We start from the raw sequence: 16,612 nt of genomic DNA, 5'->3' as shown, positions 1-16,612 counted from the left end.
GCTTCAAATTTCACAGATTTGCCCCCTTTTTTCATTATTTTTGGGAATACATGATAGTTAATTCCTATCAATCTAGCCTTGAAAATAGTTTCATTTTCATCATTAGTAATTTTAATTTGCCCATTTTTACCATAAAATCTTGCTCCATTGATATCCACCTTAGGTCAAGATATTAAATTTCGTCTCAGTTCAGGTGAGTATAAAACATCTTTAAACAAAATAATTCTATCCTCAAATTTAATTTTAACAGTACCTTTCCCATGAATTGGAAACGTTGTCCCATCAACAGCTACCAGCATATTCTCATTCTTCACAGGAGAAAAACTATCATACAATTCACGATTTTTACAAAAATGATGAGATCAGTATCAAAATCCAACTATCATAATTTTCCTCCAAGTTGTTAACATTAGCTTGAGCTATAAAAAGGGACTGAGCATGAGAATTATTTTTACCTTTACATAACTTGGGTTTAGACTTACGCTTGGGGGATGTTTTATTACTACTAGATACAACTGAGGAAACAGAAGAAGCAGGCAAGGGTGATCTGGAAAAATTACCTTTCATTCTATACAGTACTTTTGAATATGACCTGGACGGCCACATTTATGACACTTGAACCATTTATTCTCCTTAAATTTGGGTTCAAAGTGAGTACTTTGAACTTCTGTAGTCTTGTTAGAATTTTCCCTATCTATCTCCCTTAAATTAAGACGTGATTCTTCTGCAAGTATTTCCAGTTCAACATTTTTAAATATGAACTTTTCATCTGGCAACCTCAAAACTTTCTGAACTACCTGATCATATTTTTCTGGAAGAAACCTAAGAAACTGAAAACATATATAGACATCTCTTACAGCTTGATTAATATCAGCCAATTGTTCAGTAATGCGTTTTAATCTAGAAGAAAAGAAACTAATACTTTCATTTGGCTTAATTTTACAATTTAAGAACTCTGAAAACAAGAACATATGTCTGAAAACAAGAACATATGTCTAGATCGATAATCTGGCATTTAGCAAGTGTATCCCATGCAATTACAGGATCATCTATTTCACTTATTAAGTTCCTATATTCAGGTTCAGGGCTTACGTTCATATAAATCAATGATAATGCCAAATGACTTCTATTTTGATAGTCGGCAACAATTTCTTTTCTAATACCCTTAACATAATTTAAATCAGGACATTTTTCAAGACCTTTAACCAAGAGATCATCAGTTTAAATCTGGTAAGATGGCATGCAGAAATTATAAAATTAAAAATATGAAACTGTAATTTAGGAAATAAATAGCAATTATAATCTAAAGGGTATGAAAATTTACAAAAAAATTAATATTTATTTGTTAACTTTGTTAAACATTTCTTTCAACGCGTGCGTGCGTAAAGTATACATTACGCATAGTTGAAATTAGAAAATTGCAACCAGAGAACTATTTGATGTGTATTCGTGATATTTATAATGATGAGGAATTTGATTTAAATCATATCAAAGAAGGAATGCATCGAGATGAAATGCTACAGTTAGTAAGGAATTATAAGCCAAATAAAATAAAAACAGCTGCCCTGAAGATAAGGATAGTGCTGACAGATCAACTTCCAGTTCATTGCGTGCCGCAACGTCCCTCGCAGAGCAGCAGCGTAAAATTGATAAACAGATTTCAGAATGGTTAGAGAAAGAAAGGATATGCCTTTATCCATTTTTTGCAGCAATTCCACTTTTTTTTTATGGACATCGAAACATGCTTTCGCTTTGTAGATCCTTTGGCAGCTCCAGAATCGGAAATTCTTTTTGACATAATCGAAAGTTCAAGCTTACTTTTATAAAATTCCTCTAACAGTCTGCAAAAAATAATAAGCCAGATCCAATTCGAAGATTAAGGAACAATGCAATCTGCAGCATTAACTGAAGTAGATAATTAGATAATTTTAGCTTAGCTTATACCGTCCGTTATACATTAAACATGCATGCGTAAACGTATTATGAGCATGTGTAAATGCATATGCGCATGCATAAAGGTATTATGCATTTACGCATGCACAGAAAGTTTGTAGCTTTGAGGTTCGGATTATAGATCATTCCGGATTATGGACGTCCAGATTAAAGACTTTTGACTGTAGTTGGTTTCTTATGATGCCATCTTTAACTGCTGTAGTGATTACATTTCCATGATATCATTTTCATTCCATTATATCATTTTCAGAGGCCCACTAGTAGCCAAATGAATAATAACAGCTGAATGCTGGCAGTTTGATCCAAGTTCAAATCCTAGAAATCAGACTGCTTGACAGTTTTCATTTCCCCCAATGTATAAATTAAATACAAGCCAATTTCCTTAAACAATTCTATTAGGCTGGTAACTTTTTTTTTTTTTTTTTTTGGTGTCTTAATTTAAGCTAGCTAGTTGCCAGATGCTCTGTTTTCGTAGATGAAGTACAGAATGGTTTTTCCCCCATGCTGTGTCTAATTTAAGCATTGAAGCACTGCAACTTGAAATTTCCTCAGAATTTCCAAGGTCAGTTATATGTCATATCATTTATGTTAGGACAGCTTCCAACTCACCTAGTTTTTCTTCATGTCTTCCAGTACATCACTGAATATCCTGGTTTTGAATTTTTAGCCTTTAACAAAGGAAACTGTTTTACAGCAATACATGAATGTGTTGAAATTGATGAAACTCGAATTAGGCAAATTTTGTTTCCCCCATCTCTGTTGATTTTCAAAATAAGTTTTCTTATTTAATTTTATTTCAACTGAATTATATTTTTAATACATTTTATTGATCTTACTAGATTTCATTTAATATGAGTTATAACCTTAGTCTACTATAGACATTAATATATTCTTATATGAAGATTCAAGCAGCATTTAATCAGTGAATATTTGTATGTATACTTCAGTGTATGATACATTACTAAGTTTATCCTCACAAGTACTATGTATATTGATTATTAAATTTTTCATCATACTTAAGAGTACTTTGTATAAATATAAAATCTTTTCTTCATTGCTCTGGATTTTCTTGTATAAAAGTGTAAGAAAATTTTTTAATGAAATTAGCTAGGGAGCATAAAATTTGAAATATTTAATTAAATGTTCATATATTTTATATCCGAATTGCATTGCAAATAGCCCAGTAACCTGAAACGTGCATTATAAAGTCAATAAAAGTCAGTTTGAAATTCTTTTGAAATTGTGTCACCACACAGCAAGGAAACCTTCTGCAAAAGTCTCCCAGTTTTTAAGATTTCAAAGATGGCAATTGTATATTTAATTGTCTAACTCGAACTACTTTTTGAGTAGAGTTGCAAGTTCAAAACATTTCATCCCAGTTATGCATACTAGTTTTGTTCTTTTATAAACTTTTGTATGTGTTAGTGGATTTTTTACTTATTTCAAATTCATATGAATTATTCGAAAAATTCAATTTGATTGCTTTTACTTTATAATCATGCATAAATGACTTGTTTTCTGGTTCTGCAATGCTTTTAATATATAACCATATTCCATTTTTAGATGAAGTAGACATAATTGGTTATAATAGTAACCAAAGTGATACTGATGATCACAGCAGCATCCAGAGTCTAACAAGTGATGGTGGTGTAGTCATCAGTACTAAAAGACATCCACTGGATGAGCAGACTGCCATCTAACACTGCCAGGTTTGTTGTCCTCCTCCGCTGATTAGCACAATAGACTGTGTCCAGATAGTTGTATTATATGGAAGGTTCTATGACCTCTACCAAATATATCTCATTGAGATCCATAATTGGGAAGGAATACAGTTGTTGATAAATGTATGTTTTGGATTAAAGGATACAAAATGGAGCACAACTATTGCTGATTCTTAGATTGAATGATGATGACTATTTTGCAATATGATTGCTGTTAATGTCTCAGATGCTGTCTGAAACAGGACTTGAAATACATGTAGTTGTTACTACATGATAAGAATTATCAGAGCCATTAAACGGGAGTAAAGTATGTCATTGAGCTGTGGAAAGTATAAATGAATGCTAAATAAATTTAGAATACATGCATTTACTCACAGTTGGTTAAAAGTTTGTTTTATATGTGATATTAGGCATTATAAAGTATTCTTATAACACAATTCATGATTGAAATTTTACAGAACTTGTCTGACCTAATATTTCAAGTCCTGTTTGCTTACATAAAGATAAATATTTTTGCCATCTGGTCTTAAAATGATCTTTCTACCAAAGTATTGAAGTAGTAGGTATATCATCCTACATGTGCAATTATTGCCATTTCATTTGGTAATTTATAAATATTAAGTATTTTGTTCGTATACATTCCTTTGTAATATTTTAAATGGTTGTTTTAATATGTTTAAAAAAATTAAATTGTGTAAATTATATGAATGTAAAATTTTATTTATATATAAATATATATATACGGTGTCATATGTTTGGTTTCTTAAGATTTCTCAGCATTTACTGGAAGTCATTGAGTCATATGACCATGGAAAGTAATTTGCATAGTTTCCAGCTGTCCCGGTTTTTATTCTCAACTCCCGGTCTCCCATCACCAACTTTCCCGGTTTTTAATTTTTAGCCTTTTACTAAGGAAAACTATAATAGAAAATACTCCCTATCAATAAATGCAATTTATTGAATCAATGAAACATTAAACTGTGCATATTCTATTCCTCCATCCTAATTATTTTCAGCATAATTCTTCTTACTAAATTTTATTTGATCTTAATTTAAATTGTCTTAATCTACTGTAGACATTAGTAGAATCTTTTCTGAAGATTCCACCCATGTTTGATGAGTTAATAATTTTTATTTAATTTAGCTGTACTTGTACATAGTGTGCTACTAATTTTGTCAGCACAATAGTGTATACATAAATTATTAATTTTATTTTCATTGTATTTAAAAGTACTATGGTATAAATAAAAACAGTCCTTATATACTCAGAATTATCCCAGCACAAAAGTGTAAAAAAATTCTAAAACTAAATTAGCTAAAAGAAAAAACTATCACTGTGCCATTCAAAAACTTCATAGAAATTTCAACTTTTCACGTGAGAACCTTCCGGTTTTATGTATTGCAAGGTTGGCAGCTACAAATTTCTGCCTGACTGTGCTACTAAAATATTTGCATTTGGCTTTTAACAAATTCCCATTTAAAAAAGTTCTTTTAAGAAAGGAAACAAATCTGACTGATATTTCCTAGAACAAGGGAGTATGCAGTTGCTCAATGATAGACATAGTCAGGTATAATAAAATGAGTAGAATATATTGAAAGATATTCGCTTAGATGCCTGTGTACGAAATACATTAAATTCATCTTTAATTAATATAAAACTTTATGTGCACCTTATAAAGTAGCCATGCTTAGTGTTTAAGATTTTGCTACATTTTACTGAATGAATTTGATTTACATACGTTTTTACCGATTTCTTAACAGGTTTTTTTTTTTTTTTTTTTATTTTGGATATGGAAATTTCTATAACGTTACTTGTTCTTAAGTAAGAGAAGTCTTACTAAACTCCTGCTTAACTGAATTGCAGATTAACTGGGCCCAATCTAGGAAAAACGTTTTTTGCAGGCCTGTGAAAAAGTGTTTTGTTTTTGAAAATCATAAAGAAAAAAACAAGAATGCATGGAAAAGAACAATGAATATGATGGTGATATTAATATACCATTTTCTTAATTGGTCATAATCCGAAATATATAAGCATCGTTAAATTGTCCATTAATAAACAGCTCAGCTGTAAAATGGTGTAAAATGTTACTGTGTTTCATGTTAACCCCTTTTGAAGTACAACAGCAATGTAAATAAATGCAGTACATGTCCCCTCGCCAAAAAGGGAAATGACTAAGTGATAAAACCTCTGAGTATATTATTATGAGGGTACACTTTTAGCTTTTAGAAACTATTTATTTACAATCTTAGAATGTATAATCACAGAGAACTGCAATACCAGCATAGTTCTATTTTCAAATCTGTATCCAAAGTGTTGCCAATTACAAGTTACTAAATATTAAATGTTACCATTGACAAATTATTAAATATTACATCTTCTGTTTTTTTAAAAAGTTCAAAAGTTTTAACAGTCTAACATCAGCCCAAATACCTGGCCGGCTTTCTAATCACTCTCCCACTTCTAGTTCTTAGCTCACCATTCCTTGTTTCTGAGTTAGCAGAGTTTGGTAGTTGATTTTCTAAACTTTGCCCTTGAGAATATCTGGAATCATATCCTTTTACATCTGTTTTCTGTGTATTAACTCCTTGTTCTGTTCCTCTGATATTCTCTTTAACAGCTAAACTGTTTTCTCTAATATCTTTCCTATTTCTTCTCAATACTGATCCACCTGATCTAAGTATATATGATCTACGTGTCTTATGCACTTCTTCTACAACTGCTGGTTTCCAGCGATTATCTTGATATACCCGAACACAATCTCCTTTATTTAGCGATGGTAATGTTTTTGTATGACGATCATAATATGACTTCTGTTTAGTTCTTTCTTGGTTGATTTTTTTCTTTTACATTTTTCACAAGTTGAGGCTTAAGTAATTCTTCAGATGTAGGAAGAATCGTTCTTGTTCTTCTACTCATAAGTCGTTGAGCTGGTGATCCTAGCATCTCATTAGTTGGAGTGTTCCTATGAGCTAACAATGCTAAATAAGGATCAGCATGATCTGCTTGAGCTTTCTTTAACAATTTCTTCGCCGTTTGTACTGAACGCTCTGCTAATCCGTTCGACTGTGGATGGTATGGACTGCTTGTTATATGTTTAAATTGGTATTTGTTTGCAAATTCTTTACTTGCAAACTGAGGTCCATTATCAGATATCACTATTAATGGTATACTGTATCTTGCAAAATGAGATTTCATGTAACTGATCACTGTCTGACTTCGAGTATCTGGTAGTTTGGAGATTTCAAAAAAGTTGGAATAGTAATCTACAATTAATAAATATACATTTTTGTTAACCTCAAATAAATCTGTCGCAACTTTATACCAAGGTAAATTGGGAATTTCATGTGGTATCATAGGCTCTCTTATGTTTTTGTTCTGGTATTCATTACATATAGAACATTTCGAAATTTTATCTTCTATGTGCTTGTTCATAAGTGGCCAAAACAAAACATCTCTAGCTCTTTTCTTACATTTTTCTATACCAAAATGACCATTTACAAATTGTTAATATTAAATGGTAATATTAAATGTTACCATTTACAAATTATTAAATATTACACTGAGCACTGGTAGTTCAGTCTGTGCTTCGAATCCAAGACTAGCTGCATGGCCGTTTTCCATGGTTTTGTCCTTGTGCAACATGTATACAAGCCAATTTCATTTAGAAAGTCCTCCACCAAGGCATGCCTGCTCTTAGGCAGATAGCTTTTGAGTGCTTTGCTACGTAGTTATAGAAACCAAACCAAACTCCAAGAAAGAAAATTTAGCAGGTGCTCTTCTGTTGGCTTCATCTCTCTCATCTTACTCCTGATTTGTTATTTCTGACATATTTTCCATAATTCCTTCAAATTTTTCTCAAGTAACTGCCCCGTATACATATAATTTGTTTTTCATTGTCAAAACGTTTTTGTGATCAGTGGTACTATTTCAAGTAATTTTGCTTTGCTTTTGTAAGAAAAATGTATTAAAAAAGTACAAGTTTTTAGTTCTTTCCATTCATTAAAAACTTGAACTAACTACTAAACTGAAGAATAGATCAAGCATGATTTGATATCTTTATTGTATAACGTAGACTAGCAAACTGTGTTTGATTTATATTAAGGAACTGAAGGGGGAAAAAATCATGGGCAAGGACTTTAATAAAACTGTGTTGGAGTGGTTTCGCAGGCACAGTGAAATCCTATAGTAAAATTATTTGTATTAGAATTTTTTTCTAAACAATTAGGATTTGAAGGCGAGTTCAGTGCATCATTGGAATACCACATATGATTCAAAAAGTGCCATGGCATTCTAGAGTGAAAATTGAATTTCTAAGCAGTAACTAATGCTGGAAAGGATTTCTGAAATAAGTTTAATAAGTTAGTGTGGTTGAAAAATTGCTTTTAGAACAAATACATGATGTTGATGAATCTGGTTTATTGTAAAAATGCTTATCTACGAAAACACTAGTGTTTGAAAAAGATAAAAATGCTCCTTAATTACAAGACCAGTTAATCATTTGTAACAATTGTGGTAGGAAATTATAAACTGAATCTGGTTGTAAATCAGAAAGGTGTAAATACTGAGGTCTTTTAAAAGGAAGAAAGCAAATCAACTATTTGTTCCTTATTTGTCAGGAAAAAATGATAAAAAAATAATCATTTTTCAATAGTAATTAAAAAAGACTTCCTGAAAAAGCAGTCTCAGTGTTAGATGATTTATCATGCCATTCAAGTGAGTTAGTACTAAGATCTAAAGATGGAAATGTATTTTAAAATGCTTGCTTCGTAATATGACAGCTGTAATACAGGGGTCATTGCAACAGTCAAATAGAAATACTGCTCTTTAGTATTGTGTAAATTCATTGAAGAAAGCTAAGATCTTGCAACATTTTAAAAAACATTTTCAATCTTGCATGCAGTCTTTGAGAATGCAAAAGGTAAGGCCATCATTCTCAAGAAATCTTGGAAGAAATTTCTGCTGACACAAAAATTATTACTCGCAGATCTTGCCTGGATGACAAGCAATGTGCCTGGCAATAAAAATGTGGATAAGAAAAACATTTTGGAATGGGTACAGTATGATTATGAGTTGCCCAGATTTGAAATCTTCACCGACATATAAATTATGAATTGTGCAAAAGGCAGAAATCAAGAGACAATGAGTGAGAAGCGAGGAGCTGTCAGAAGACAAAATAGCTCATGCACAGTGTGTAGGTTTTACTGTATCACATACCTACTTAGAAAGGGAATATGATAGTCATGAAAGAAAACTTTGCCAAAAAGCAAAACGTTCTAACTGAATTCTTATACAAATTTTAAACTTAATAATATTGTTATATTGTACTTGAATGTCATAACTTATTTTCATCATTTCTGATCATGCATGTTCATATGTATAATGGGTTCTTTTTTTACTATTGATGTAACTTATGTAACTAAATGAACTTATTCTCTAGATTAAACTGATACAGGTAAATTCTAAATATCTTCTATCAATTATAATACTGGTTATTCCTTCTTTTGATTCTAACTGCTTTTGTATCAACAGTAATATTGCATTAATCATGTGTGTCATTCACATTATTACCTTTGTTAATTGAAAGTCTACCATAGTTGTATTTTTTTTAAAAAAATCTTCAGGTAGTAACTCTTAATTTTTAAACGGACACATTTAAAATGTTGAGCAAGCTAGGATGCTAAAAAATGTTTTATTTTTTTGGAATGACCTCTAGGACATGCACTTAATGTTAATTCTAAACCAAGCATAAACACCATGTGTATATATGTATATATGCAATTTTAAGTGAGTAATTAAGAGTATGAAATATATCTGATATGCCATATTAATTTTAAAATTGTAACTTTTGGCATTTGAATTTCAGTCTTCAAAATATACTCATTCAAATTGCTATTTAGATTTATTTGTTAAAGCCGTTGTGAAAGAACAGGAGTTTATTTTAATATATGGATTTTTATATTTACTTTTTATTTTATAGATTATGAAGTTGTGTGTTGAATGAATGTTTGAATATAATTTCTGTTTTAAATCTGAGTTAAATAGCTAAATATTATGTATATTAATTTACTGAAAACATTTAAAGAATTTCATCCATTGTATATCTGTTCTAATATGTATCTTCTACCACTTAAATTTGGGATTAATGAATTCATAAATGTTCAGTCATCTGTGTTAATGTGGCCATACACACACATGATGTGTGTATGCCCATTAAGACTGTACGTGTGCATGTGTATGTGTATGTATGCATGTGTATGTAGGTATATTAATTTGTGAGAGAGTGGCCATGTTTACTTCAAGATATATATTTGTATATGTTATACTAATGCATTTTAATTTCATTGGATATTTAGTTTTTAATTTATGATTAAATTATTAGAAACAAAATGCTTATATGTGAATAGAAGAGCACTTTTATTTTAAATCATTTTTAAATCTTTATGATATAATTCAGTCATTCTTTCAATTTGTGGTGGTGTAGAACAAAGCAAAATCGTTCTATTCTGCCAAAATATGTTTTATTATGAAGTATTATACCTCTTTATTTTAAAATATTAGCAAACTATATGTTATGTTTTCATTTTTATTATGAAATCATCAACATTTTAAAAACCAAAATGCTTGTTCATATATTACATATCATAATGCATTCAGCATAATTGCAATGATTATAAATTCACTAAAATTTATGCAGTCAAATTGTTCATTTTGTTTAATTATTTGTCTTAATTTTTTAATGCTTAATTTTTATTGTAAATTTTTTTTCACTTACATTTAAATTTAGGGAGGGAGAGTTATCTTGTTTTACACCATTGGATTGCGTTTTGTCAAATAATCATCCTCTTAAGTGGAAGGCCTTTTTATTTTCTAATTCTGTTTTATGATTTAAATCATTTGTACATATTGTACTTCATACTATTTATCAGTAGAAATGAAAAACTGAAATCAAAATTGTTGAATTGATAAATCAGTATTTTTTTAGCTTTGTATGAAATTTAAATGTTCTTTTGAGACTTAAAAAATACTGATCCCAGTATCCAGAATAAAAGGCAGGATAAAAAAAAAAATCAGGCAGAAAATTTTATCCTTTAACTTGTAAAGATTATCCAGTGACCTTCAAAAGCTAAATTTAAATAATAAAATTTCTTTGCCCGTAGATCTTGAGAAGTTGAAGTCATAAAATATTAGTTTTTGTATTCACTCTTTCATTATCTATAAATTTATATAACTCATTCATCTAACAGTTTCTTAAATTTTAATGCTCAGCGACAATACTCAAACTTACGTGTAGTTTACACAGTTATTAGTAACTACTTATTTACTCAAAAGAAGTTATCCCCGATTGAAGTAAATATGTATTGCTTGTTTTCTAACTGAAAAGCATTGTGTGCAGTCTCATAAAATCAATATTTTGCTGTATATTTTAAACCTTCTTGGCCTAGTAAGGCATGAGAATGCAAGAAATCTCATAGTGTAACCACAGCGAACATGACGGGTTCATTGCAATATTTTTACGATGCAGGTTGTATGTTATGTTATTAAGAAAATCATTCAATAAGTTCAGTTGCATGAATAAAAAGGAAATAAAGAAGAAGTTGAGCTTGCTTTCCCATCAGTATTTACAGTAATCATATGCATATGATATATAAGGGGGGAAGGAGTACATCTGTCTAATCAGAGACATAAATATTGCATGCTAGAAAGTCTACATAAAAAATGTCTGTATAATGTAATTATTTTTTTATACTACTGCCAATAATGTGAGGAATGGCAAAACATCATGTTAATAAGAGCCTCATGTTAGAATTATGAGACATCTAAGAACTGCAGTTATATCTTTGGTATTTTAAAGGTAGCAAAACAGTTTTTACATTACAGGAAAGAATCATTTCAGATTGAATGAGGTTTTTGCATTCTTTAATTAGTATGGTGATTTTTAAACTTGTGTCTTATTCCAATTTTTTTGCATTCTGAAAATACAGTAATGTAATTAAAAATTTTAAACGTTTCTATACTGTACCAGACTCCTCCTTTAAAATAATAAGCATTTTCCTCTGATTTTCAATTGTTTCCTTTTCTGATTGTAACTATCTATTCATTTAAGTAGGAGTAAATTAAAAGAAAAAGATTGTGTACTGCTGTTTAAAACACTATTCATTGAACTGAGTAGAAACACAGTGGTGTGAAAAACTGAAGCATTTTCCCCCCGTCTTTCATGCACGCTGCTTTGAAAAGAGTAAAAACAAATGTCTGCCTTAACTGTGGAAAAATTGCAGTTGAGATTTGGAAATTATTTTAAAATAAACTTATGCTTCACTAGGCTTTTGCATAAGAAATATAAATTTAGTTTTTTCCTCACGTAGCTAACATGAAAAGAAGGGATCACATGTAGCCCCGGAAGTATAATGTTGTTAGACATGAGTTTTTCTCTTTCTTCATTGCAAATTACAGCTGTGCATATTTATAGTTGTAATTTGCAAAGGAGATTCATGTATTTATTGTAAGGAAGATCAGTATGCATCTAACATAACATTTATCAATGAATACGTCCTGCTCCTGTCCTGATAGGTTCTATGTTTTATAAAAATAGTATCATGGCTGTAGGTTAGGAAACTAAAGTCACCTTTTAATTATTACTTTGCAGTTGAGTGACTAGTGCATATTTTTGATATATCATATGCATAATCTAATTTAGAAGTTAAAATTATTATTTAAAAAAGAGCTTGCCATAATGCAGTATGTGGCTTGAATTATGATTGTATATACAACTTAGATTACTGCTTGTTACAGTTATCTTGTGGGCCAAGCAAGTCAAATATCTTCGTATAGTTTTAGATTAAAGACTCGCATGATCCCCACACATTACATATATTTATTTAAAGCTTCAGAAATCTAAACTTACTCCCTTAATTGGCGCAAACTCAGTTCTCCCTGTAGATAATAAGTTAATGATTTACAAGACCATGTTGCGGCCTATCATCACTTATGCCTGTCTCATCTGGGATTTTGAATGTAAAACTCAAATTTGTAAAATTCAGTGATTTCAAAATATTATTCTTTAGCTAATATGTAAATGCAGATGGTTCATTAAGAGGCAAGCTATTTATGATGAGCTTAATATAGATTCAATTAATTGCAAAAAGATATTTAAGAATATTATCGATGTAAATAACAATTCACTCCCATTAATGGATTATGATTATTTAGAACCTAACAATCGCAAGCGGCCAGGACCCATATGAATGCATTTTTTGTAATTTCTTTATGCTAGTATAGTATATGATATTAATTCTTAATGGAACTTATCTATATCTTGCATTTAAATTATTTTTCTAACTCATTCCCTTTCCTCTGTTTTTCGGTTTTCCCTTCTAAAAGCATGGCATATGAAAAGAGTTTCTAGCCTATCCACTAATTCCGTGATTGCTATCTATTATGCACTCTTTCTTACAGCTAGTTCGTACTCTCCAAATTTTTAATGGTCCTGAAACTGTGCTGTCTTCACGAAAGAGCTGCACCTCCAGTTCAGATGTCGTTCATTTGAGCACTGACGATCGTACTTGTTGCTTCACTGCCTCACCTTTCAGACATGCTTATCTGTGCTAATAATTGCTTTATCATTCTCCATGCTTTTACTCAGACTTACTGTATCTCACAAACATCTGTTCATGTTTATTTAATCATCTATAATTTATTATTACAAACTGTTGCATTGGGTGCTGATATTTTGAAGTTACATCTCTCACATATATGCTATTAAGAAAATGCTATGTTTAAACAATCAACACATTGTACCCAGGATGGGGCTAACCTTGATCGTGCACCAGTGACTCCCCATCTTTACCTGTCTCTGCTCGTTACTGTGCAAGTCATATGTAATTGATCCAGAAGTTGCAGCTTGACTATGCATAGTCAATATAATTCAGATTACTGTGCAAGTCATATGTAATGGATCCAGAAGTTGCAGCTTGACTATGCATAGTCAATATAATTCAGATTACTTCTACCTGCCCCTGTCAAACAAGATAAAAAATTACATTATTTCAAGTGAATATCATATAAGAGTTAGCAGATATGTACTTAAAGAGAAAGCACAGTGAAAGCCATTTTAACATACCCCCTTTTCATTGTAAAACCAGTTGTCATTAGAAATCATATTTAGAGAAGTGACATGGGACATAAGAAAAATTCCATTCAAAGTCCACGAGAGTGTGAAACTTTAGTGCACAATGTGCCTTAGGGCTGTTTTGATGAGTAAACACAAACATGTCTTTACTACGCAAAAAAGGCTTTTTCAAGGCCAGCATAAAAATCAATATGTGTTTACTATATGAAAAAATCTGATGTGTACACCACATGACTTCCTTGTATGGAAAATTAAATTATACGCAATTTTTCTGCATTTCATTTAAACACATTGAATTAATAGTTAATGAATTTTGAATTAAATCTACTTCATCAATAGCACATAAACCACAATAGGATAAATGCAGTCTTTAAAGTTCACTATATTTATTTACCATAGCAACACTTCGGTGCTAGGTTCACTTAACAGCATTACATCTCATTCATTTTATTACTCAGAGTATATAAAAATTATATCATCTGAAGAATTACCACATTCTACTTAAATACTATAATAAATCTAAAATGATGTATAATAGATATTAAGCAAATAAAAAAGAAACTGTTTTTCACAGACGATTCAGCGCCACTTACCTAATGCGTATGCAATTCTAATTAATTCAGTTCTCACTTCGTGGCAAGTCAAAAATATGTAAAATTCAAAATATTTTCATTAAAAATTGAAATATATAGAAAAGCATAAGTACAGTACAGTTAAAAGTACCAAGTACAGTTGAAACAATTTTTACAATTAAAATTAGTTTCTGCACAAAAACAAGCTAATAACTTGAATGATAATTCCAGAATGAATTGAGCATAATTTAACTCGAAATAATAAAAGAAGACATTACTTTGGTATTGCGAAACTTAGTTTATCTAGAATGACAACAAATCCACTAATATGTTGTGTTTCAAATGTAAACAAATATGGCCGCCATGCTAAACAAAAATAAGCCACACTTAAAAAACTTAAATTGTTGATAATTCCACAATTACAGCATGCAGGTTAAGTAAAGGCATGAAAACCTTAACCAGAAAATAAGAACAACATAAATCAATCATTTTTAAAGCAAACAATGCTTAATTTACAACAGAGATTTAATTAATAACAGAGTAGACATATTTGTATACTTTTGGTGAGGCCAATTGCAACCAAAAGGGGAGGTGCACATCTACATGCTATAGCAGTCCTATATACAAAATTTCAACATTCTGAGGCTACTCGTTTCTGAGTTATGTGGGTTACGTACGTACAGACGCCACAAAAAAAAATCTTCAGAATTCATTTTAAATCGGTTTTATAATGTTTTTTGGGGAAAAAAAAGTCCTGTTCTTATGTATGGATGTCATGCAAAAACATCATTAAATTGCAATCGATAGCGGTCAAAATGGATATTTCCATTGAAATGTGATACCTGAAATTTTTCGCGATTACAATACTTCCTTTTTACTTCATACAAGGAAGTAAAATGGCCTTTATCAAAGCCAGCATATAATTAAAAAAAAAAAAAAGAAAAGAAAAGAAACAAACCTAATATATTGAGCTAAGAAAAATACATTGCTGTGAGTGGAAGCTTTAAAAGAAAGATTAACATACATGTAAAATGGTAATTCAGAAATTGTTTTATGTGAACTTGAAAGTGTTAAAATTTCTAAATAAATACGCATTTTTATTTTCTTCTTTTTACATTTTAAATTTATTAAATGTGTGTGGGGGGGGAGGTGTTCGTATGAATATATACCTTATGATATGGTGTCCCTATGATTCATAGTAGAATATTTGTTGAAATATTAAGTGCTGCTATTATCATCAGAGTAGTTTAATAATTTATTTCATGCAATTAATAGATGGTTTCTGTAATCTTTCCTGTTTTTTTAGGTTTAATGTAACTGTTTGAGCTCAAAATGCTCTTTTTTTGCTTAAAGACTGGGAGTAAATTAATGTCAAGGTTAGTATTGGAAAGCATCTCCTGAAAAAAAATTTTTTTCATTACTTTGTATTCAGTATGAAAAAGTCCAGGTACTGACGTACTGTGTCATTACAAAAGAATGATTTAATTCATTATGGTTGGTAAGAGTTTTGATTTTCTTTATTACATTTAATTGCTTTAAAGGCTCTATTTCATCATATCGGATAATGCTAGATATGCTGATAATTGTTTTAAATGTCTTGACATACAATACAACAAATTTCCATTTTTACTGGCTCTTCTTATATGTGGAATTTCAGTAAGAGTGAAAGCGAGAACAACAGAATTTTTTGTTATAATTTTTTTTCTAGGTGTTGACTGAAAATATTTGAATATGTATTATCTGCAGTAGTTGACAAACAGTTTCTGTGTATTATTCCTCACAGTATAACTAGTTGGTTCTCAAAATTTTCCTTTAATCTGCAATTAAAGTTCTTGATAAATACTTTATTTTCTTATTCATGTTTTTAATTATTTCCTCTGGTCATGATTTATTCTAAATGCGTTAAATGAAGGAATTTATGCAGAATTTAAGTTGCATATTTTGCAGGTCTGAAATTAGCTGTAAAATATCTTCTGAGTTTAAAACACCCTTTAACTTCAGAAAATCAATTTACAGTAAAATTTAACCTTTTCTGATGTCTAAAACCTATTTCAGAATCTTATAAAAATTAATATTTTATGAAGAAAACATAGGGCCCTGAATTTGTCAATACATTTATTCAGAAGGATATAATTTTGGGATCCAGAAGAAAATAAAAGCGTATTTGACCTTAAAAATGATCTCAGACATGTTACATCATACAGAGTTCATGCTATTATAAGCAGGTATAGTGTATTCC

At 30.3% G+C, this 16,612-nt stretch overlaps 1 protein-coding gene across 5 annotated transcripts in view; it reads left to right on the top strand.

The window, feature by feature from the left end:
• Positions 1 to 16,612, top strand: part of LOC118185714 (max dimerization protein 1-like) — a 67,902-nt gene that overhangs the window by 27,206 nt on the left and 24,084 nt on the right. For all 5 annotated transcript variants that reach the window (XM_085808586.1, XM_085808587.1, XM_035355609.2 and 2 more), the window contains one exon: positions 3,517 to 16,612. This exon is cut by the window's right edge and continues 24,084 nt beyond it. In XM_085808586.1, the coding sequence (XP_085664712.1) occupies positions 3,517 to 3,653 (137 nt within the window). In that variant the 3' untranslated portion in view covers positions 3,654 to 16,612. The remainder of the gene's footprint in view (positions 1 to 3,516) is intronic.

The sequence above is a fragment of the Stegodyphus dumicola genome, chromosome X1 (genome assembly GCF_044657685.1).
Source record: "Stegodyphus dumicola isolate Sdum_Otavi_A_Nest chromosome X1, ASM4465768v1".
Lineage (NCBI taxonomy): Eukaryota > Metazoa > Arthropoda > Arachnida > Araneae > Eresidae > Stegodyphus > Stegodyphus dumicola.
This window is presented reverse-complemented; position numbering and strand designations above follow the sequence as displayed.